Raw genomic sequence first — 24,278 nt, 5'->3', positions numbered from 1 at the left:
AATATTGTAAATATTGGTCCTGGTTGGAAGCTGCTGTTGAGCTGGTTTGCAGTGCAATGGGCAGGGCAGACAGAGCCCTGCCTGTGCTGCCATGGGGCTGGGGAGCACCAGGCAGGAGGTGGTGCTGGCAGCAGGTCTCTGTAGGATCCCTGATGCTGGGGTCAATAGGGATGGTACCAGAACCCCAAGCTGCTGTGGGGAGCAGGGGCTGACAGAAACCTTTGTGTGAAACTGTCCTGGTCCATGTTTCATGGGGAATTACAAAAAAGGGAGAAATGGTTCATTTCATACTCCAGTCCTGTCTGTCAGACGCCCACTAGATTTTCAGATTTCTTCAGGTATTTCTTCAGGTACTCAGTACTTTAGCTCAGCATTTGTAGCATAACACCTAAGAGGTGTCACACAGTCTGGGTTTCATTACCAGTTGCTAGCTCAGTTTTGTGAGCCAGGCTCCATGTTGCTGGTGTGAGCAGTGGCTGCAGGATCTTCTGCCACTCCCAGTGCATTCTGTAGGCACCAGGCACAGGAATCTTTCCTGTCAGACTGCAATACCTTGGGGTTTTTTTTAGGCTCTGAAAGTTTGAACAGATTTGGAGCAGATTTTTTCTCCTGTGAGCTGCAAACAGGTTTTTTTTCAAGTCAATGGATATTGAATTTTACAAGAAATTATTTTGGGTCTACATGAATATTTGCAATGCCTTTCCATAGATTGCCACCAGAAAAGAAATTATCTTAAAACTTGCCAGTGTGTTGCTCTGTCTTAGCAGACTTTGATGAAAAACAATAAAACTGATCACTGAACCTGTGATATGATGAAATGTACAGCAAGAGTGACAGGGAGAATCTGGCAGTTTTAAGAGCAAAACCATCAACCACTCCATTCCCCCAGCTGGCAAGGTACAAAGGCTGACTGCTCACTGGGAACCAGGTCCAATAATTTTGAGAGGGCTTGTGAGGACTATCCAAGTATATTAATATTGTCCTAATTTAAAAGGGAAGTAATTAATTGTAAGGCTAATTTAAAAATTTCTGAGATGTGCCCCTGTGATAATTAAAGAAAACAGAGATCCTGAAGAGATGCCAAGAAATAGTTGTGCTGTTGTAAAAGAACATGTATTATGAAAGGTTTGTTGCTATTAACAAAAATAGACTTTCAAATAACAAATTCACAGTAGAATTTATCATTGGTAAAGTTTTATGTAGACATTCAGATTTTTTTTTTCTACTTACTGAAATTCAAATCCAGGTATGGGAATGTCAGGCTTATATTCAATATACACATTTCTTTGAATAGATATGACTTTAAATTGTCTTTAATATATTCTACTCAGTGTGATTTTTCTTTTTTCTTTCTATTTTTAAAGAGGACAATAATACAAGAGTTTTGTTTGAACGTGTTTTAACTTCAGGGAGCCTTCCACCTGAGAAATCTGGGTATGTCTGCAAAAGCAGTTTCACTACACTCAAAAAGATACATAACCCCTCTCAACTGCAAACATCCCAAAGAAATTAGAAAACTGAACAGCAGGACAAACTGAGGTAGAGATGCTCCTTCCCCTCTTCATGCTAAAACAGAGCAACTGTGACAGATACCTGAGAGTCCCTATCCTGCCTGCACTGAAATTCATTGATTTATTGAGTTTACAACCTCATTTATGCAGGATTGTTGAGGATAGAATGCAAAATGCCCCTGTAAGGGGGGCAAAGTCCCCCTGCCCAGTAAGGGTTCAGTGGTTTGAGCAGGTGGGGTGGCTGGGGACAGGTCTCACTGACCAGATCCATGCTTTTAGGTAGATGGGGAGGGGGAGCTGAGAACATCTTTCAAGAGCATTATGTTAGAGAAGGTGAGTCAGGAATTTATTGAGGAGAGAAAGCTGAACATCTCCCAGCCAACTGAAAATCAAATAGGGAAAGAACCAGAAAAGACTTGGATTAACCAAGAACCACCACATTTCCTTTGCTAATTTTTATTTCTCTGAAAACAATGTTTACCAAACCCTTTGCAGTCCAGGTGCTGACCATCATCATTCTGGTAGGCACAGGCATCAAACCTAAGAAATCAAACCTCATGCTGCTCTGCATATTCATCCTGCACTTTGATGCTGATCTTTCCCGAGAAATATTTTTATGTCTTTTATTTGAAAAGTGAGAACAAACCCAAGAATTTCAAGAGCTTAATCTTCTTCAAAGGTGAACTCCAAAACTAAAATGGAAGTTGAATCAAGTGCAGAGATACGGTCAGGTGTTGCTTTAGTTAATAGATGTGATTTTCCACAGAAATGAGCAGTAACTACCTGGTTTTTGGGCAGTGTAGAAGTCTGAAGTGCTGCCTGCTGTGTTGCAGGGCGTTGCTCTTGCCTGCTAGAATATGCTAGTCTATGCAAATGAAGTGAACCATAATGTATGTAAAAAAGTGCTTTCACATACCAGGTTCAGAGTGAAATTCTGTGTAGTGGGATGAGTAAAATCTATTTGTGCATCATACATTGATGATAAAATCTTACTTCAAATGCTGGTTACTCACCCCAGTAATCCTTTCCTTTTCATTACAGTCCTTTACAATCCACTAGCTTGAAAAATTTTACTGAAATGTTTAAAGCACTGAGAAGGAATGCATGTTATAGGTGCTTCTAAAGTAAATAACAGAAATGGTCACATGCTCCTAGATTACCTCCTTTGAATTGCTTCCCTCGTGTCTTTTTAATTGGGTCAAGATCAGCAATTCTTTCTCCTTCAGCAAAGGTCTATTTTTCTGTTCTTTTCTAGGGAAATCTGGGCTCGGTTTTTAGCTTTTGAAAGTAACATTGGTGACCTGGCTAGTATCCTGAAAGTTGAGAAGCGGAGGTTTACGGCATTCAAGGAAGAATATGAGGGTAAAGAAACAGCTCTGCTGGTGGACAGGTACAAGTTCATGGATCTGTACCCTTGCTCTGCCAGCGAGCTGAAGGCCCTTGGGTATAAGGTAAGTGGGTAAGAATACTTGATGTTACTGTTACTCATTTCCATCCTATCAAAGTTAAGCAACTCCTTGTTTGGGACTTGCCTCTGCTTCAGACTTAAACCTGAGCTCCTTCAAAAACTAAAATTCATGTGGAATTTTGTAGAATCAGGCTCATCTGTATGAAAGTTCACTGGCTGCACTTCAACTCCAGTTGGCAAAACCCTGCTCACTTCATTGAGAACCATGGCAAAGCAAACTCACTGCAGTCCCAAGGGCTGCTGCAAGTGGCTGGGGAAAACTACCTCCAGAGATCAGTAGCTGCTTTTTTCCCCATTGTTTATTGTGGCTAAAGTGATTTGGTGCTGCTATTTGGAATCTAAAGTCTGGGTCAGACACGTGTCTGGTGGTCCCCCATCTCACTCCTGACCACGTGTACCGCAACTGCTGTTTTAGCCACGTGGAAATAGTGCCTCAGCTTCCAGTCACTTCTTACACAGGAAAGTCATTTTTGAAAAATACAGGTGTCACCCAAGATAGCAAAGCAGCTGAACTGTTGGTCTTGACATGTTTGTAAAATAATCTGGTAGGTGTAAATAGGAGTCACATTGAGACACTGAATCCTTGTAACTCGATTGGGACCAAGTTATTTTGAAGTGAGTTGCTTAGGAGAGAGTACAGCTTGATAAATGCCTGTGAGGCCCCATGTGCCTGGGGTGATCCAGCCCTTGGGCTGGTTTCTGTTGCTTGTAACACGCCCAGACATAATCCTGCTTGAACTGATGCTTTGCATGCCTGCTGACTGCCTTATGCTTGATTTCTTTTCCAGCTAAAGCAATGTAGGAAATGAAATGAGGGAGAAGTGATAGTTGTGAAGGCCTAGTGGTCTGCACCTGTTCACCTCAATCTCTTCAACCTAAAAAAACAAGCCACTCAAAAATGACAAATACGGTCCCATTCAGTAACAAAAACAAGTGTTTCCACTCCCAGCTGGGACAGTGCAAGTTTTGCCCAGATGGTCTTGCAAGAGGGCATCTGAAATTACAATGACAAAGTGAGAATAAGGGACTAGGGAAGTATTTTGTTCTGTAATTTAAACAAGCAGTGTGATCCTGCCAAGTTCAGTGCTCTCTCATTGGCTTCCACAGGATGTCTCCCGTGCCAAGCTGGCAGCTATAATCCCAGACCCTGTGGTTGCACCTTCCATCGTGCCTGTTCTGAAAGACGAAGTAGACAGAAAACCTGAATATCCCAAACCGGACACTCAACAAATGATTCCATTTCAGCCAAGACACTTAGCACGTAAGTCAGATGTTCAGTTGGAAGTGGTTAGATTTGACCTGGCAGCAAGTTGTTAACCTGTGTTTAGCAAACCTCATCACAGAGACTTTACTAGTCTTCCATCATCTAAACACGTACTTACGTTGTAGGCTGCTATTTACTTGGATTGCTAGAGGCAGATACATATTTTACTTAATATTAACATCACATGGAAATAAGTACAAGTAGTTGAGGGGTCTGGTGAATGGTAATAAGCTGTTACACACACTGCTCGTAGACTTCAGTAATTAGTAGAGGCCAAAGTGACAGGGTAGTAATTATTTGCATCAAATATTAATGCTGTCAAAGCAATTACAGTCTAGCTGTCTTGCACTGGCTTCATACAGCTTTTCTTCCCACAGCTCCAGGTTTACATCCTGTCCCAGGCGGTGTATTTCCTGTTCCACCAGCAGCTGTAGTTCTCATGAAGCTCCTGCCACCTCCTGTTTGTTTTCAGGTTTGTTTTAATTAAGTCTGAAAACTTCAAAAAGTTGTGGAAGAGATTTTGTTTTGACAGAGCCACAGTATGTATCACTCTACTGAAAATAATCTTCTAAACTTTTTTTTTTTTGGTAACAAATTAGGGTCCCTTTGTTCAAGTGGATGAGCTCATGGAGATATTTAGAAGATGCAAACTGCCAGACAGTAAGTTCTTGTTCACTCTGGAGTCTGTGATAGTGCTGCATATGACTGTTTTACATATGGATGTTGCTGTCTAAAATCCAGACCTCATTTACAGCTGGGTCATTATTATTTAAGAGTATATTGTTGAATTTGAGACACTGCAGGTTGAAATCTACATAGAGATGTTGGTACATTTAACTGTGGGGAGATCAACAAAAAGTCAAAAAGCTGAAAATCAGCAGCTACCACTTTAATAGTGTTTTGGTGGTAACCATGAGAAGAAGAAAGATTTTCAGAATATCCTTTAGAAGAAGCAAGGCCTTATTTCTAGCAGCCCTGTAACTGTAACATTACATTACAGATTTGCTGTATGGTGAATTCACTGGCAGGCATAACTCTGCATGCCCGTTGCTGCAGTGCTCGAGAACAATTTCAGAACAGTGTTTTGTGAGCTACTACTGAGAAGGCAGAGATCTGAAGTATAAAACCAGGACACTTCCATACCCCAGGCTTCATGTCAGCTATGGCAGATGATAACATGCTACTTTTCACCCTCTCTGTTAAAGAAGCAAATGATCAGAGAGAAAGCAAGCTAGGATTTAATTTCTTTTAGAGTGGAAATAAAACATCTGTTTAAATTATACATGGTATTTTTGAAGCTTTCTCTGTTGATAAGCAGAAACTGACTTGCTATGCATACTTGCTGGTGAGTCATGAACTAGCTGTACTGTTTCCCCAACAGGCTTTCTTGTTCTATTAAGCTTGCAAATGACCTCAGTGCCTGTACAAAAGGAGGTCTGGAGCTGAGGCAGCAGCCTGCCCTGGATAATGAGTGTTTGCCATAGCTGGGACTTCTAGACAGCCCAGACTTAATTCCTAACACTTGTACAAGAGGGTAGGAAAACGTCTCATGTTCCAGAAATCTCCACAACTTCTCCATCTTGGTGTCCCTGTTTGCATGCTGATTTCTAGTCGGTTTCAACAACTAACTGAAGCTTTTTCTCTTTCTCAAGCTGTGGATGAAGCTGTACGAATAATTACTGGAGGCCTACCTGAAATAGCTGTGGAAGGGAACGGACCTGTGGAAAATAATGCAATGCTCAACAAGGCTGTGAAGAGACCACATGAAGATTCTGACGACGACGAGGAGAAAGGATCTGTGGTTCCCCCTGTACATGACATTTACAGAGCACGACAGCAGAAGAGGATCCGGTGAAACAAGTTCCCAGCTCTGCTGTGACAGACAAAGACTTGCATTGAGTCCGTCAGTCTTTTAAAAGTCAAGCATTTAAAAGGGACAGCTGCAAGCAAAAAAAACAATCTTGAAAATGGTTTTGTTACTGTGGTGCCTCTTCTCCCATATGGTTCTTGACCTGAAAACAGCCAGAACAACCTTAGAATGTGCTCTGAACAAAACTCAGTTTTCAAAACCAAAAGTGCAAAATGTCAAAGCTGCATTTTGTTCTTCAAGGGTGTTCACATCTACCACTCAAAATCTCGTGGGTTTTCAACAGTTTTATTTTAAAAACTGGATGGCTTATACTTGTGAAGCATTTTTAATTCACATTTTCTGGAAAACAGTTGTTCTCAGTTTGTTCATGTAGTGTCCTGCCTTATTGTTTGTTTTTATTTATGGCAGAATGTATGGAATCTGTTTTGTAGTTGAAAATGGAAAAAAACATTCCTTTAAAATAAAAGGATATCCATAACATCATGCCTCATTCTGGTTTTATTCAAACACAACAAGTTACTTCTTATAAATATAACTCAGCCACTTCAAAAGCAATGTTAATAAGACCATCACAGGAAATTGATCAGAGCATACATATTAGAATTAGCTTTTTTTTTTCCATTTTTCTAGAGGATACAGGATACTTTTGCTTTTAATTCCATGACTGTTGAAAGAAGACAGCATTGTAAGACAAACTCAGTACGTATTTCTGCTGTGCATTGCCCAAGAGTACCAGCTAACACAGTCTGTTCCTGGATAACTGCATTGGTCTTCACTTAATGTACAAAGCTACATGTTAATATATTAGCTACACAGTTTAACCTGTTATTTTCAAACAAGCCAACAAAAAACACCACGGGAAGTTTCAAAGCAGTTTCTGTGCAGGCTTTACCCTGTGCCTGGCTGTTCAGAGCTGCACTCTGGTAAGGCCACGGGAACATTCAGCTCCTGGCCAAGCTGAACAACGTTCCCACCCCCCCGCGCTGGGGGTGCCTGCAGGGCCCTGCTCTCCCCTCCCAGCCTGGCAGGTTCCTACAACCACACAACTGCTCACATGGAAGTAGGGTCTGGCCTTACCAAGCCCAGAATTGCATTTTTGCTTTGCCACTTCATCGAATCTCCCTGTTTCTACAGAGGATGTAGAGAAACATTTTGTCACCCACTATCATTAAAAAACAACAAACACCAAACCTTTTTAGATGGCTACTGTGGAAAGGGCTACCCCACCCCCGAGGGGGGCTGAAGCTGGAGCCAGAGGTGGGGACTGCACTGACCTCTACAGGAAGCCTGAGGATCCATGCAGGTGCTACTGGCAGCACCATCCACCCGCAGATGTCAGACTAAGCAGGAGTTGGCCATCATGGACATCTGGACCCGGAAATCCAGATCTGGGAGCAGCCATCTTCAAGGCAAGTACAATTTTATTTATTGATAACACAGTCCCAGTCATTCTGGCATCAGCCACTTACTTTTCAAAGCCTTTTCCAAGCACAGTGGTTCACCACAGGGATGTTCCTCCCCACAGCTTTGAAATCACCCCCTACAGCATCTACATTTTTGTAGTTTGCATAATTCACAGGGCCCTCTAAAGGCAGCTTCTAGGCAATACTGAATTATAAAATAACAGCAGCCATTTCTAACTTTTGCAACTCTCCTTTAACAAAGATGAAAACAGCTTTGTCTTGTTGTTTTGGTTTTTTTTTTTTTACATCTCTAGCAAGAATGCTTCTCGTAGTGCTCTCATTAAGCAGACTACTGAATACATTTTCTGGAGCTGCAGAGCTATAGGCTGTATTTGGAAGTGGATCCTAATAACAAAGTACAGTAAGCAGCAATCTTGAAGACCTCTGTAGTATCCTTTGCTGAGTCAAACAATGAAAGAGACCACACCAAAAACCTACTCAGAACTTTTTTTTTCTGGCTAATCAACCTACTCATTTTTGATTTATCAAAGAAGGAGTCAAAGACAGACATTCATTTTCCTATCTGAGTACATTTAGCCAAGAGAAAATTCACTTGTCTGAGCTGGGGATCACTTACAGGGCTTTGGTGTGTGTTTGTTTTCCTTGGGGAAGGGGGTTTCTAATGAATGAGAGATTTGTTTTATATTTGCATAGGCTAATATGGAATAAAAGGTCTGGCTTATCCCACCTTCCTCCAAACTCAAAGTTAGTGCAGTTATATCCACACTGACATTTAAAGGAAAACTGGAAGGGGAAGCATCAACACTGATTCATAATCAAGTGCTTCCTTCTTAGTTCTATATTTCTGGTTGACTAGTTGATTAATAAAATGAAACTGGATGTTAGCAATAAAAGGGCCCGTTTATTTATTTTATATAACTTGTTGGGTTTGGGGTTTTTGAAAAATAAAACAATACATTCTATTTTTGGATAGTCTAGCACTTGGAGACACTAACTATGAACTTTGCTTTCATAAAATCATCAAATTTTGATGACTGTAACACAGCGTTGTGCTCAACTAGAGGAAAATGTCAAATGTACTGACCTCCTAGCTGCGTTTGAAATGGCAAAAAGCCTTTAAGATCATTGAGCTCTTCTGTACAGCATCTATCAAACCAAATTCAAGACCTACAAATATTTTAAGTTTCAAGAACACCTCTACAAAGTGAAAAAAAAATGTAAGGAAAATATTCCCTGTGTATTCAAACTGACACGAAATCACTCAATTCTTGCAGTACATTGAAATCACTTACACTTCCAACAGTGCTCTGCACCTCCTGGATATTTCTGAAGACATGATTGAATATGCAACCATCTCCAGTTGTAGTTTTAAAAAAACAAGTAAAATTTTCAGCCTGAAGGTTCGTACACTTTAAATCCACCTTCCGAAAAATGACAAAGATTTACTTCAAAATCAGTATTTCATGTAAAAAGGAGTCAACTACTAGCCAAAAAAAAAAAAGGTAAGAAATGCTATTTTCATCAAAACGTTTTAGCTCTGCCCTTCTGAAGTCTTTACAAGAGATAAATACAGCTGCAATCTATAAGATTGCCACCTTTGTAAGTACTGTACATAGCAGAGGACAGTTACCCAATAACCAGAAAATTTGCTACAAAAATATATTATGTGTTTTGTAAGATCTGCAGGTAAACAGCAAAAAAATGCTATTAGAAATGCAGTAAAATGCAGAAAAGACTAGTAGCCTACCATGCTAACCATAATGTTACAATAAAGTGCTGTTTGGCTTTCTTTTTTTGCCTGTTAAAGTTTCTCTTCTTTAGAATTTTAGCTTACTTCCTAAGTCTTTAAAGTAAGATTTTCTTAAAGCCAAATCACCCCTTCTGGGAAGGACCATTGCTAGTCTGCTCTGGATTACTTAAACTAAATTCATGGTAAATTAGAGTAAAATGCCCTAAAATGAGCCACTTAAATACAAAGTTTGGTTCTTAAACTTGTCCTACCTAGCACCAGCTCAAAAATCTAAAAATTGCAGCCAGAAAACTACCAGGACATACCCACCTAGGTTGCATGCTCACATGAAAAATGCATCTCTCTTTCATCATTTACTTCAGAACCCCGTTTGCATTTCATGTATTTTCTTCAGCCATCACTAGTGAATTAAAAGGAACCAGTATTTACACTGAAAGCTGTTTTCCTAGACAAATATCGGTGCAATTTTTAAAATTAGCTGACAATACCATACCGGGAGGATACAAACTGGTTTTATGATTCTTCTGACTTCCCTACAAGTTGGGCTTCTTCCTTAGTCAGTATTTTGCCAAGGATTGCATCATAGTATGGGCTGAAGACCATTTTGTTGTAGTTGACAAGACGAACATACTTGACAGCAACCTCTTCCAGCTCTCTTTGAATAGGGCCTAATCCTCCAGGAACAGCAGGTACTGATTTCTGGTGACTAGAGGCAAGATAATTCTCCAGAAACTTTTGAATGCGAGAATCTGGAAAAATTGGACCAAGGGTTTTGGTTTGTTTTCAAAAGAGACACTCAATGAATAATAGGTTCATCTCATGTAAAGTACAGAAAGCCTGAACACAGCAAACAAATACTTGAAACAGATGAAACAAGAAGCCATGCGTGACAAGGCCACTAGGAGTTGCACAAAGACAGAGGAGTGGTCACTTGAGAAGAGTGGGTTTGTCAGAGCATACCTATTAGCTTGCATATGGTGTTATCCGGATGGGCCACTGCCTGGATTTGTCCCTTAAGGACAGTCTCTCTCTCAGCTGAGAAAGGTGTAAAGCCATGCTGGGAAAGGCAGCTGTTAACTTCAGCACACACCTTTTCACTGATGGTAGCCAAAGATTCCTTCAGGTTAAAGGACCTAGAGAATGTGGAGTAGAGCATTACTTCAGTATTTTAGTTGTTCACCTTTTCCCCACCTTTTAAAAAGAAAGTATCCAATTATAGTTGCCTTATTTATCAAATATAATGGAAGAAGCACAATCCAGATAAAGCCCAAACTATAAAGAATGATACATGTTCTATATATGCAAAATAAAGCTGATAAATAAAGCAAGGAGGTAGGACAGCATTCAAGACTTCCAGCCTGCACAACCACACTGCTGCTGTGTGAGCAGGACTATTCCATACTCACGGAAGATGCATTCCTGTCAGCAGCACCTTGACAATGGTTTTGGTTTTCTCAGCAAATCCAGGCATGTCAACGAGTGCCGAGCCTGCTGCACTGAACGTGACCAGAAGGACTGTCCCAACCACCAGGAGCTGCTCCAGCTCCAGCTGTATTTCCTGGAAGCGGGTCTGGTCCATTAGCACTGTCTGCAAAGAATGAGGAAGCCAGCACAGAATAAACTCAGAAGTGGGCTGTGAAGTGACACTGTGATGCCCACCTGTTCACAGCAGTGGAGTTAAGACAAAGACACAGAAAAGAGCAACACAAGCAGGCCAGTATCAGGAGCCACATGGAAATAATTAACTCCTCTTTTCCAACTAAGTAAATTTCAGTACTGAAAAAGAAGTACCTAAGAGCCACAAGAGCTTCAATCAAGAGAGAAGTGTTTAGTATTGTACTTATTTCAAGGCCACAAATCCAAACAGCTTCTCTTACATCCTAGAAACAGAAAGGCAGAACAAGCACAGAAACCAACGTCTCTGTTAAATACCCACTTCTGGAAAAGGCCTGTTTGCGTGATCCCACTTCAGGAGCTTCAGATAGGCCTGATTTTGTACAGCAGTGGAGCACAAGGCAGAAGCTCCACCACTAGCACCATCAGCACCACTGTGGGAAGGCAACATTTTACATCTCAGCTCTGCAAGATCATCTGCGGCTTCTTGCAACCACCTTGTGACAAGGTCTAAAGAATCTGGAAGAGCAGGGAAAAAAATGTCTTGTTAAGAAAATTCCTTCTCAAAGCAACAGTTTTCTACCACTAATTGCCAAATATCATCAACGACTACTGCTAATACCCACAACATCAGTTATTGACATGCATTTCATTTATTGCACTAAGCAGACCATCTAAAACAAAGTTAAACCACACAGCTACAGGAAATAGGAGGTAGATGATGCTAGCTAATTATGCCCTACACCATCTTGAAATGAAACCAAACTCCAGAGTACTAAGTGCAGAACTGTTGTTCTGGCAGATTTTTTCAAACCACAGTTCTGGGGCACAAGCTGTCATTTACCATAGGAATTGTAGAACTTATAAAATAATCTGATTTCTTTTCATGGTCTACAAGCAAAGGCACGCAGTTTACTGGGAGGTCAGAGGGGAAGAAAGAAAGGAACAAAGTCATACTTGGCTGTTTCTCAAGAAACTCCTGAAACTTCTTTCTTTCATACTCAGCAGACTGCTGCATTAATTTTGGCCTAATACTACTGACAGCGAAGTTTGCCATGTCCATTTTCATTAGGTCTAATACAGAGAAAATGGCTCTAAACAAACAAACAGAAAAAGTTATTCAAGGCTGCAGATGTTTAAGAGGTACTTTTTACAAGATGTATTACAGATTATCTAAGGAAAGAGCAAAAACATGCATGGGAAACATTAACAGGGTGCTTAACAATTTAAGACAATGAGACAGAGAGGAAGCTCGAGCAAGCGTGTACATGCATGTGTGTGCCTCTTCAAAGTAGGAAATAAAACCTGCTCTCGTGTAAAAAAGCCTCCATGGAATTAAGTTTCCTAGCTCCACAGGTTATACTTCCCAGGATATGCAATACCATGTGTTGAATGCCTAAAAAGACATCTGGATTTCCAAGCTTGCACACTATCACTGTTGGCAGCCTCTAAAGCCAACCTCAGTGGGAAGTGAATCATCCGAGCCAAGAAGAAAAAATAATTAAACAAAAATAAGAAAAAATTGAAAACAAAACCACCTTAATTTCAGAGCAACCTAATTCCTGCTGGCAATATTTCTTCCAAGTCAATCCTGAACTCTTGGAGGCTTATCAAATTAGAAAACAAGGTTAATGAAATGCCTTCTAACTCTTAAGAACTTAATCTGAGAGCAGGGTGACAGAGCAGAAGCCTCAGTGCTCCCAGATGTGGCATGTGCACTCCCCTTAGAACTGAAAGGGTTTTATCCAGGGAGTGGGGTGGAGGGGGTAAAGAAAGCTCAGACTGGAGGAAATGAAGAACTAGTTGGAAAACAAGAATACCTGTTTCCTGTGCTCCTGCTTGCTTTTTTCCTCCTGCTATTTTATATTAAATTCTGACCCTTCACCTGTTATCTTCAGGCTTACATGCATTTGGCAGTTAAGAAAATGTCCTTCAGTGACATGCAGGAGCCAGGCAAATACTACAGTTCACCAGAAAAAAGAGGGTCAAGGGTCCTGCTTTAAGACTGCTGGAGCATCTCTCCCCTTCACACCCACAACTATATCCGTCTCCTATCACTCTTTTTTTTCCTACAAAGATTTGCAGGTTGCTGGAAAGCCTCACCACGTCTAAAAGGGAGTCTCAACATGACTAATAAATTCCATTTCAGTACCTGAACAGAGGAACTATTTCATGAATATCTTTAAGTTTCTTAATTTCTTCATCTCGAACTGGAGCACAAAGAGTCCCCATCATCCCAATAACAAATTCAACCAATTTAGAAATGTCAAGGGCCTCATTTTCTGCCTCCTGTTTTATCAAATCCAGATCAAGAACTTCTGTAATCTGGCTTCTCAGTCTAGTATGACCAGGCAACAAGAAAGACAGGAGATTCTGAAATGGAAAGGTTTTAACAGTACATTAATTCTACATATCAAAGACTACACAGATCAAAACAGTTATTGAACCACTTTGTATTTAAACTAATTGCCATTTACAAGTGGAATCTCTTTTTTTTTTTTTTTTTAACCAGCTATTCCCCAACTCCAAATGTTTCACCTCATTCAGTATCAGACTGAAGTTATTAAGTGGTAAATACTCTGTAGTACAGATCATATGTAAGACTGTTGTACTTGGCTTTCTCAGCTCTGTGCTGGGGCATCCCATTGATTCCATAACTTTTACTACTGTCATGACATGACAGAAACTTGGAATTATGAAACTAGTATTACTTAACTTTTATTCATCTTGTATGATTTTGCATTTATTTTAACATCCAAATTTCTCCTCTGGGGTTGTAAAACTTACATATGTTCACAGATAATGATACAGTAATGAAAAAGATCAAGAGACTCCTTTAGGAAAAGCCAAACTTAACTACTTTTGCCTGTTCATATCCACGCAACCACACAAATTCAGTAAGTTACCTTGATATCACATCATCTTACCTCTTTAATTTCTCCCAATAGTTTAATTGCATGGTCATATGTTGGTGGATCTTCCTTTAGCTGAGCTTCCAGACAATCCCAGAAAGCTTTATGCACAATATCTCTTACTTTTTTTTCTAAGCTGTGGGTAAATATGAGCAGTTAAAAAAGCATGAACCTTGTCTCTGCACCACCTCATACAGATAACCTGCAGCTCCTGAAGAACACACATAGTAATATGAATATAATTTAATATTGAATAGATGACAATTAACAGAGCTCTGTCATTTTAAGTTAGTTAGAAAAGCAAGAAAAACTGGACATGATTTTGAATGGCTTATATCCTAATAAAGGGTTACACACCAGCAAAGGCAGATACAAATTAAAACCTTGAAGGTATCTATCATGTGCTACCTCTAAAGTAAACAACTGGACGAAATTAAAAAAGAAATCACAAAAATTATAGCTTGTCTTCAAAAGACCAGTATTGCTGTTCCTGTCAAAAGCCTCACTAAGGAAATGCAATTCTACCAAGTAAAACACAGTAAGTAAACCTAACAGAAATGAAGTAACATCCCTCACAAAAAACCTTCTGCATATCAACACATAAATATGGCAATTACTGACACAAAAGCTACTCTTAAGTTTGTGTAAAAAAATAAATGAATTCCACTGTTTCAGTTCCTAATTCAAAATACTGAAGGTCACCCCTCTTTGGCAGGCAGGCTCCTGTTCACATCAGCTTTTCACTTCAACAGCAAAGAGGCACAATGCTCACACATCCACACACAGGGAAACACCCACGACAACCACCAGACTCCCCATGCTCTGCCTCCATGTGCAGCCCAGGCTCAGGCAGCTCCCAGAGGCAGTTCTGCCCTGTGGCCCTCTCAGAGGAGCCAGAGCTGGGATGTGCTCTACTGACAGTGAAGTGCAGCCACAACTACCTTCTCCTCCAACCACTCATCTACACATACAGTCAAACCTGGGGGACTCTAAGCTATACACAGAGAACATTTAATTTGAGGAGGATTCCAGAGTCCCTCTTCAGGCTTTTGCCTGAAGGACTGCTCTTGCTTTTCTTGGTGGTAACAGCTGAACACAAACTCTCCACAAAAGCCAAATACAGGGACTTAGTACAGAAGCAGGGCTGGCCCATCATAAAGCCCCGTACACCTGAGTAAGGTGACCTCTGCAGTACATCTGTTTCTGTGATCACCTGAAGAGATGACAATCAGCCACTCTGATGAAGAACTACAGCTACTGCTAAGCATCCATGAGCAAAAGCATCCAGCTCTCCAAAGTACAGCTAAGGTCCCCAGCTCTTTCCCTCCTTTTTCTGATTTTTTTAAGGAGGTGGGGGGAGAAGAAAGGATAGAAAAAAGAAAACATGCTAAAATCCTTTGTCCCTGAAAAATGCTATGATCAATGTGATGGTGCTTAGACATAGCAGAAAAGTTATCCACTATCACAGCACATTTTCAGATGAAAAGTCCACATGAAGGAGCACAGAGCAGAAGTGGACACTGAACACAGCAGCACTCTCTTCACTGTGGGACTTCAGATGACTCGTTTATTCTCAGCCATCAACTGCTGAGCAGAAAACACCCGACAGAAGTTCCCCCAAAAGATGCTGGGAGAAGATAACATAACATGGGGAGAGTGAGCTTTGCCAGCTCAGTTTAATCTTGTTGTTAATCTTGTCTTCAGCATTTAAGGGGGCCACAGTTCTGCTTCATACCAACTCAGAGGCTGAGACAAGTGAACAAAGTATAGCAAAGACCCTCATCCATTCCAGCCAACTTTACTCCAAGGCAATTCCTGCTGGGCCCACAAGGCTCAATGTATTTAATAGCATGAACACCTTTGGTTTCTACTGTTTAGCAGTCCACAGCCATTAATAAAACTGCTATAAAACGCTGTTGTCAGAGCTGGAAAGACAGAAACAGTCCATGTGAAAAGGGATGAGATTGTTCCTATTACTGCCTTTTCGGTCAGGGACAATTCTTGTCCCAAGCAACTTCAGTACTACTGCTATGGGGAATCACCATCACCTTGCTTTGGTGGAGATGGGCACCAGACCTTTTGTCTCAGTATGACCACATTCTATAGAGGGCAACCAATGCCAGTCTTCTAAGAGCTATCTGCAGCATGTTCTCCTGCAGCACCTGTGAAGGTAATGTGCTCTGGTGTCTCTCTCTCAAACACAGACACCTACAGACAACCCTGGTTCCGACATGGACCAAGTTTCTTCAATTCTATTTTCAAAAATTAACCCAGGAGACACATTATCAGTCACATTTCTCTGTGTGTGAAGAAAAAGGAACCACAGATGAAGCATCTGTTAATAGGACTGGGTCAGCTATGATGGCTCATAAGCACCACAGACATCAAAGACTCTTCTGTTCTCCCTCTCCCCTCTCAGCAGAGGATAGAATTACTGTAGGTCAGACAGAAAAGCAAAGACTAAACTAATAAAATGTAGCAATTTCTTCCCAAAAAATCCCTGGAGAAACTGACATCAGGCTCAAAAAAAAGCTACAAGAGCTCCTCTTATTCCCTCAGGCAGTGTAAAGCTGAAGAGATCCTAAGAGTACTACCTGCACCTGCAGCTAGACATGTGTATTCAGAACACTGTGGTCACAGGCTCCTGGGACAAGGAGACACAGATAGAAGCCACACCACACCAGGGTTCACACCACACATGCCCAAACAGCTACTCCAAGAGGTTAAACTTTCATGCACCCACATTTCTGAGGAAGCAGAACTGCACGTTTACATTCTTCTTCCTGTGCTCTTTCCTATCTCGTGTCAGGTACTGCCAGACAAGATACAAGCCACAGCCTTTACCTGACCCACTAGAGCTGTTCTGCAGCCCTACAAATGCAAATTTAATTTATGTATCTGTTTGGTAACAATCTTACCTGTGTTCTGGTAATTCAGCTGGTTTTATCTGAAAGTCTCCATTAACAACAATTTCATGTGCTAATGCCATGTTGGTTACTCCCTTAGCAGCTTCCATCAGTTCTTCTATTGACACAGGCCGAGGAGGACTAGCTGCAACAGAAATTATACTGTCAGACAGTTATCTTTAAGTCTGTGGAAAAGAAGTCTGCTAGTATTTTTGGACCTTTTCCACCCTCTTCACAGTATAGAGGGCTAAAAGATAGTATCATCTGAAGATTCTTCTTTCCTCTCCTTGCTTTCCCAGATGGTGTAAGACACAGGTTTGGAAAACAGAGGTGTAAACCTCAGTTGATATTCTAGGCTCAATATGTTAGTGGCTTCCAACTTCCAGCAAGCTCTTTAAAAAAAACCACAAAACCAAAAAAACCCTCTCAAACCTGACTCCTTCACGACTAGTTAATAGTATCTTAGCATCTTTCTCCATACTGTAGGAAGAAATCATTAACAATATTAGCATTTTCACTGCACTGTTTCCCCAGTTATTGTGCAGATTGTCATTGGATTGTCATTCCAATTTTATCCTCTTCAGGGAAGTGACTTCATCTCTAAAGCAGTTGGCAAACAAACCACCATTAACACTAAGCAATAACATACCAGTGGCTAATTATTCTCACTGCTCCCAGTGCAACTGGCACTTCTCCAAGCTCTTTTTTCCCCAGACGCCACTGTCCAAGTGACAAAGGATGTCAAGAACTAGAGCCAGCACCAATGCCTAAGACCTCTTCCTCTTGCAGGCAGTTGGGACTGACAAGGATGGACAAGCAACTTCAAACTGGGCCAGGAGTAATACAAGCAAGAAGGAGGAAACACCAAACCTGAAAAAACGGGCCAGTTTTCATTAGGCAGGAGACAAAAGTAAGGACTGAGTATAAAAATCTAGAAGGAAGAAGAGGAACAGCTTCAGAAAACTTGATTTGCTTCCTGGATGCACTGGGAATTGTGTCTTCTCATTTTTCTGGACTAGATAACCTCCTCCTGGGACACTACATACATTGCTGTACTGCAGGAAGTGTCACAGCCCTAAAAACAAGCCAACATAAAGACAGAGCAGGTGCCAAGGGTGCAGGCCGTGCTGGTTATGGGAGCAATTCCATCCCCACTGAAGGCAACTGAAACCTGTTGCCACTGATTCTTTGTGGTAAAGATCCCTCCTAGCTGTGCCAGCACCAGTGCAAAAAGTGCATGTGGGTGCCCTGCAATGCCTTGCCAAACAGTTAGGAGAGACATCACAGCTCTTCTCCAGTCCAGGTATTTGAGAAAAAAGAGAAGCTTGATCATCAGTCACCTCAGATGAGGCAGACAAGATTGGCAAGGTTCATCTCTAGCAGAGCAGAAGGGGGAAAAAGAGCCACAACAGCATTGCCCTAATGGATCAATTCCTCTCTGTGGTTCATTCACTTCAACTACAGTCTGGGCATAGGAGCAGTGTACTAATACTCAAAATGCAAGAAACCAACCAGGGACCTTCATAGGCTGGGTTCACTGAGATATATTTTAGGCAAACTATCATGTCTGCCTCATTGGATAATCCGGTTTGATTGGACTTAAGCTAGTAACACAGAAAAGCTCCTTTAAAAGTAACTGTCCGTCACTTGTCTGCCTTTCAAAGCTGTTCTAAGTGTATACAGTATGGTTCCAATGTGCTAATTTTTCTTTAATATTTTGCTCTTTTGTGCAGTGCTCCTAAATCCTTATTTCCTTCTCCTTGGAGCTTAATCTTGCACAGTTAGTCTGGGAACACAGCAAGGACTGATCTTCTGAGAAGAACAAGCAGGACAACAAAGCTGAGCTGAACGAGAGTGCTCTTGTCCACCTGCCAAATGACTTCACCTCGAAGTGGATGCAGTAAGAGCTAAGACTTTCATTTACCAAAGAATGCTCTCAAATCATGTTACTTCATTCTTATATCTGCTCCCTTACAAGAGGGGAGGGCTTGACACCAATGACTTCTCTGTGGAGACTGTCCTATGCATTTTACTTTCATGTGTTCCCAGCCTCTCTCCATACATACAGCACATTTCCTATCAGGCAACCTGCAAGATGTAAGAACATAAACTCCCTCAGAACACATTGTGTAGCATGACACTAAACACACCATTAAACCTCAAGTAATAGTGAACCCTATTAAAACATAAAAAGAACACAACAAATATAAAGTTACACACTGAGACACTCTACAGAAATTTGGAACTAGTTATCTGAGGAATTCTGCCTCTTTGAGTTCAATTCTTGGGACCAGAAAACTTCCCCTTGGTTTGTCTATAGATTTGCCAGAAATAACTGGTAACCATCTTGCATCCAGCTTCTCATATGTTGAAAGCAGAACGACAAAGAAAAAATATGTCCTAGGCATAAACTTAAAATACACAGTCCTGCTTGACACTAGAAATAGTATTAGGAATAAATTTACAACTTTCCATCTGTATTGGGAGGGGGGTGACAGGACATTGCTTTGTAGATAATAGCCTTCCTTGCCCTGCAGCAGAAACAGAGGCTGCAACAATCCAGAAGGTTCAGCTGATAATGCAAACAGCAGCAACAGTTTACCTAGAATATACTGGGTAGCACTTTTTCCATGAGTGCAGCCACACAAAGCTACCTAAGATACATGTGGCTTAGAGCAACATGGTTATTGTAAACAATTAAGCACTAAACCAAAATGAGGTAGTAATGTGCACTCACAGCCCAGAAGGCCAACTGAATCCTGGGCTGCATCAGAAGTGTGGCCAGGAGGGTGAGGGGAACAACCTCCTACGAGGACAGGCTAAGAGTTGGGGTTGTTTAGCCTGGAGAAGAAGATAAAGCTCAAGAGAGACCTTGTTGTGGCCTTAAGACTTTTTAGCAGGGTCTGTTGCAACAGGACAAGGGGTGACAGTTTTAAACTAAAAAAAGGTAGATTCAGACTAGACAGATGAAGACATTTTTTACAATGAAGATAGTGAAACACTAGAACAGGTTGCCCAGTAAGGTGGTAGAAGCCCCTGCGAACTTTCAAGGTCAGGATGTACAGGGCTCCAAACCACCTGATCTGGTTGAAGATGTTCCTGCTCCCTGCAGAGGCACTGAATTAGATGACCTTTAAAGTCCCTTCCAACCCGAACCATTCTGTCATTCCAAAATGTGCAGAAATTACAGTTTCAAGGCAAATGGTCAGGAGTCACACAATATTTAATCGCAAAACAGACAAACTTGCACAGAATGCTACAAAATGCCATGACTGCCTCCACCAAAAAAACCCAGAGAATTTACTTCTTTCTTTTTTAAATAAAGCAGTTTTGCTTACACTTTGGTGTGTTCTCTCTGTGTGACCCTGGAGCACTCTGTCGTATTCTTTTTCTGATAGACTGATCCAGGTTGTCCAAGCTCTCCTCTTGATCATCCTCCAAACCACTCAACTTTTCTTCACTTGAATGTGGCTTGTCAGGATTCTGAGACATTTTCAGTCAGTTCTTTTCAGGAAAAGGAAAAAGATGAAGAAGGGAAGTTTTTAACATGGATGAGTGGGAAAACATCACCAGGAATTGCCCTCATTAAGAAATAAGTAAGAATAAAAGGAATCATATAAGGAATTACAGGATGTCATTGCCATAATGGCAGGGGATCTGGATTCAGTGACTCACTTTCCATCTCACATGAAATGGGATGCTTTCAACACAGCTACCATTTACTCAGTCTGCATTCCTAGTAAGTTCTCAAAAATCTGAAACTGTTCTCTCACCATAATCCACACAGAGGAGAAAGAAAAATTTATTTAATTTGCTTTCTTAGCATTGCTTATGAGAGAGCAGTGAAAAACACCTTTGGAATAGTATTATACACGTTTTACACCAAGAAACAAGACATTTCCCCAAGACACAATCAAGCTTTCTGAACATAATGTACTGCTGAACTCTGAGCAACTGCTCAGAACTTAAAAGTTTTCACTCTCAGCCATCCAAATGCAATAAGAAGCAAAAAAAGGACTAGAGAGAAATGAATATAATATTCTACTCCCATATTATCATTCCATGCGAAAGTCATGATTTATGCATAAAACATCAGGATTATTTAAACCCCCCCCACAATTAACACAATAAAGTACATGGTATCTGTAATATAAGTTTATGAAACATTAGATATTAATTCATATTTATATTAGATCACAGATATCTGCAGTGTACCCAAAGTTACACTGCAAAAATGACCATTAGAAGAGCATGTCCCACGTTCGTTATCATATTCAGGTTTCCCTCTGAGGAACATGATTTACATATCCTACCACTGAAAACTTTCTATCATGCAGCAAGCTACCATTCAGACTCCAATTTTACAAAAATCTACTAGAGAGCATTTGATGCCTCACTCAATTAAATAACCTGGATGTTCTCTAAAGTAAGAAATCAGGAATTCCTGAGTCTGCCTTTTAAAAAAATAAAAGTCCTGGAAAAACAACAACTCCCTCTTTCACCTAGTATCCCATCATCCCCACTTTCAAAATTTGAAAGGAACAAACTCTCAGCAAGAGATACAGCCTCCAGAGGCACCTCACAGCTACTAGTAAAAAATACCTACAGCATTAAAGAGCATGCAGCATAAGGAAGCAACAGAGTCAAAATACAATCTGCAGCACTGAGATTCTTTTATTTTTGTGCAACTGCTGTAATACCAAACCCCACCCCATCAGAGCTTAAATTGATTGCATCAGTGTGGTTTTCCAGGACAGCTGGAAAGCTCAGTGCATTTAAGAAATGGTTTTGTTCTACAGCAATGACTCAGGATCATGATCTTGCTAGATGCACAAGATACACAGCAACATGCAACACTTCTCCACAGCACTGTGTGATTTCTATTTTAGGAAAGAAAATAAAGCATAAAAAGCATGCCTAAATTACACAGGAAAACAAAGACATCAGTACAGGTTGTTGTTAGACCTATATATTAGCCCCCACCTCTAGCTGGAACAATCACTGGTGTCCCTGCCCCAAATGCTTGGTCATCTCCCCCTTCCACACACACAGACATTCCCAGCAGGGACAGGGAAGGGATAGTCTGTGCAGAGCTGCAGTCACATTGCCACCCTTGAACTACAGCAGAGGCATCCTCTAGCTAGGTGTAACACAGAGCATCCCAATCAGCAGGCAAGCATGAAACCAGTGGGAAGCCACTGGTGGGAAAACAGTGACATGCTCCAGGAGAGGTGGATCTCCAGTTTAAAGGTCTGTTACTGCGAACCCTCTGGCAGCAAGAGGATGAGTAGCTCTGTTAATAAGGAAGCAGATAATAAAGATCATAGCAACAGTTGCAATAGAAATGATAAGACAGGGCTGGTTTAATAGAGGAGGAGGAAAACGTGTTGAATTTAGCTAGAATAAAAGCATTATCATTCTACAATTCTACATTCATTCAACCAGACTAAACGGTTGTTCTTCCTATCCATTCTCTTCCACAAACCAGCCTCCTGAAGTCAGAATCTAAAGCACAAAGAGGACCCAACCAAGACCACTTAGGTCTTTAACGCACACGACACTTACTAGTGCCTCGCAACCTCTCACTGCGCTTCATCCTCGCCAGCCTCAGAAAACTAGGAAAATATTATAATATATCTCACTTGCAGAGAGGAAACTGAGGTGTGAGTTTAGTTGCTTGAGGATGCACAGAAGATAAATGACAAGGCCTAGATAATCAGTCTCGTGATTACTACCCTCACCTTTGCCCACCAGGCCATCATTCCTACCATGCAGACTAGATACTTGAGCATGGTTTTCCACAAAATGGCAGATTAAGAGCGACAGTCTCAAAACAAACTTTACATTTCATTTAAATACTATTTGTTATAAAAAAAGAGCCCAATTTCAGCTGTGGAAAGTGGATATGAGAACTCATGGGCCATGCCACCAAATGGCTGTTCAGCAGATGAGGCAAACAGGCACACTTGGTGTCGTTGTTTAGTTTGCAACAGTCCACTCTTTTTCTGCTGGATTACTGCTATTATTTGCGAGAACACATCTAGAACAAATCCTCTTTCCACTGGGTAAATAAGCTTGACAATACCTCTTCCAAAAGCACGATGATCATCTTTTCACAGAAGCAGATGTGACTCCTAACAGAACAAACTCTACTCCTCGGCACTTTCCTTCGATTTGTTTGTAATAAAGACAAGAAGTGCAAGAGAGAGCACCACAAATTAAAACCTAAACAAGGTATCTTCCACAGGTTCTTTTCATCAAAGCTCCTCAAGCAGCCTGATGCACATCGGCACTGGATAAACTCCAGCGTGCCTCTGTGGAGCGCACACAAGTTCCTCCTGGCTGCGGGTAGGGCCCCAGCGCTCTGCGTGAGGCAGGACCTGACAATCCCCCTTTCCTCCACCTTCCCTCCGTCCACCTAACCACATCAAAACCTGCTTCCCCTCAGCGTCACACCCAGCTCCGAGCCGGGAGGCTCCGGCCCGTCCTCCCTCCCTCTTCCGAACCGCAAGGGATGCTCAGAACGGCTGCTGCTCCTGCCCACGGCCCCCGAAAGTCCCAAGCCCGCCAAGCAGGGCCCACCAAAAGGCAGCGCACCAGGTATTACTGGAACAAACCCACCCGGGTTCCTGTTCCATCCCGCACCCTCCCCGGCGCGGGCACCCGTTTCCCTGCAGCCTCCCGCGCGGCTCCCGAAGTTTCCCGGCGCCTTCCCCGCCGCGGCCCAGCCGGGGCGGCGGCAGCTCCGGGCACAGATGTCACCGAGCCTCAGAAACGGGGCCAGAGGGAAAACGAGCCCCCGCAGCGCAGGCGGGAGGGAGGGAGGGAGGGAGGCTGTGCGGCACAGGAGCGGGGGCTGCCACGGCCCGCTCCCAACCCCGCCCGCCCTCCGCAGCAAACGGGTCCCGCCCGCCGCCCCCGGCAGCCCCGCCGGCCGGAGACCCGCTCCCCGGCCTTCCCGCCACCCCAGGCCCACGCAGCCGCCGCGGCCTCCCCGCACCGCCCGTTCTTACCGCCGCCGGGAGCAGCAGGCGCGGAGCCCGGCGGTGCCGGGCGGGCGGGGCAGGCCGGGCCGCGGCAGCTCCCGCGCAGGGCCGGGAGGGCCGGGCCGGAGCGGCCTTTGCGGCCCGCCCGGGCTGGGGCGGGGCCGGGAGCCCCGGCGGCTGCTCGGGGGAAGCGAGTGCCGGGGTTTTAGCCCCCCCCCAAAAAAAAACACGGGCCCAGAGGGGTGAGATGAATGGGTTTGGGGGGGGGGGGGGGGGGCAGCAGCTCCTGGGTGCTTTCGCGGAGAGGGGGAGGAGCAGCTCCCTCCAGCTGTGCCACGGCAAGAGCTGCACCCAACCAGCCTCCACCTCGCCCCTGAAGTAGGTGCTGAGGTGGGTGAAAACCCCCCCAGCAAGGGCCGGCAAGCGAGAGGGCAGAAGGCAGGGCTGCCCGGCGGGGCTGCGCCCTGCCCAGCTCGCAGTGACCGCCCGTCCCTTCGGTCCCAGCTTGGGCACTGCTAGCTGAGCTCCTCCAGCCCCGAGCAGAGGAAAGGCCACACTGTCCCTGCCTCGTAC

General features: G+C 42.7%; 2 protein-coding genes across 4 annotated transcripts in view; one reads left to right on the top strand and one right to left on the bottom strand.

The window, feature by feature from the left end:
• Positions 1-6,593, top strand: part of CSTF3 (cleavage stimulation factor subunit 3) — a 49,408-nt gene extending 42,815 nt beyond the window's left edge. For both annotated transcript variants that reach the window (XM_051620594.1, XM_051620593.1), the window contains 6 exons: positions 1,365-1,434; positions 2,767-2,962; positions 4,087-4,240; positions 4,621-4,715; positions 4,843-4,903; positions 5,896-6,593. In XM_051620594.1, the coding sequence (XP_051476554.1) occupies positions 1,365-1,434; positions 2,767-2,962; positions 4,087-4,240; positions 4,621-4,715; positions 4,843-4,903; positions 5,896-6,098 (779 nt within the window). In that variant the 3' untranslated portion in view covers positions 6,099-6,593. The remainder of the gene's footprint in view (positions 1-1,364; positions 1,435-2,766; positions 2,963-4,086; positions 4,241-4,620; positions 4,716-4,842; positions 4,904-5,895) is intronic.
• Positions 6,594-6,596: 3 nt separating this feature from the next.
• TCP11L1 (t-complex 11 like 1) lies at positions 6,597-23,767 on the bottom strand. Of its 2 annotated transcripts, none has more exons than XM_051620596.1 (10): positions 23,733-23,767; positions 20,058-20,223; positions 16,732-16,864; positions 13,829-13,949; positions 13,054-13,274; positions 11,859-11,995; positions 11,224-11,420; positions 10,694-10,875; positions 10,248-10,420; positions 6,597-10,036 (listed from the first exon to the last, which is right to left on the bottom strand). In XM_051620596.1, the coding sequence occupies exons 2-10, from the start codon at positions 20,209-20,211 to the stop codon at positions 9,801-9,803; spliced, it is 1,554 nt and encodes a 517-aa protein (XP_051476556.1). In that variant the 5' UTR covers positions 20,212-20,223; positions 23,733-23,767; the 3' UTR covers positions 6,597-9,800. The 2 variants fall into 2 exon arrangements, with proteins under 2 accessions (XP_051476556.1, XP_051476557.1); XM_051620597.1 differs by lacking the exon at positions 23,733-23,767 and adding an exon at positions 22,805-23,353.
• Between the last annotated feature and the right edge of the window lie 511 nt (positions 23,768-24,278).

The sequence above is a fragment of the Apus apus genome, chromosome 5 (genome assembly GCF_020740795.1).
Source record: "Apus apus isolate bApuApu2 chromosome 5, bApuApu2.pri.cur, whole genome shotgun sequence".
NCBI lineage: Eukaryota > Metazoa > Chordata > Aves > Apodiformes > Apodidae > Apus > Apus apus.
The sequence above is the reverse complement of the archived record's forward strand: the minus strand, read 5'-3'. Positions and strand labels throughout refer to the sequence as shown.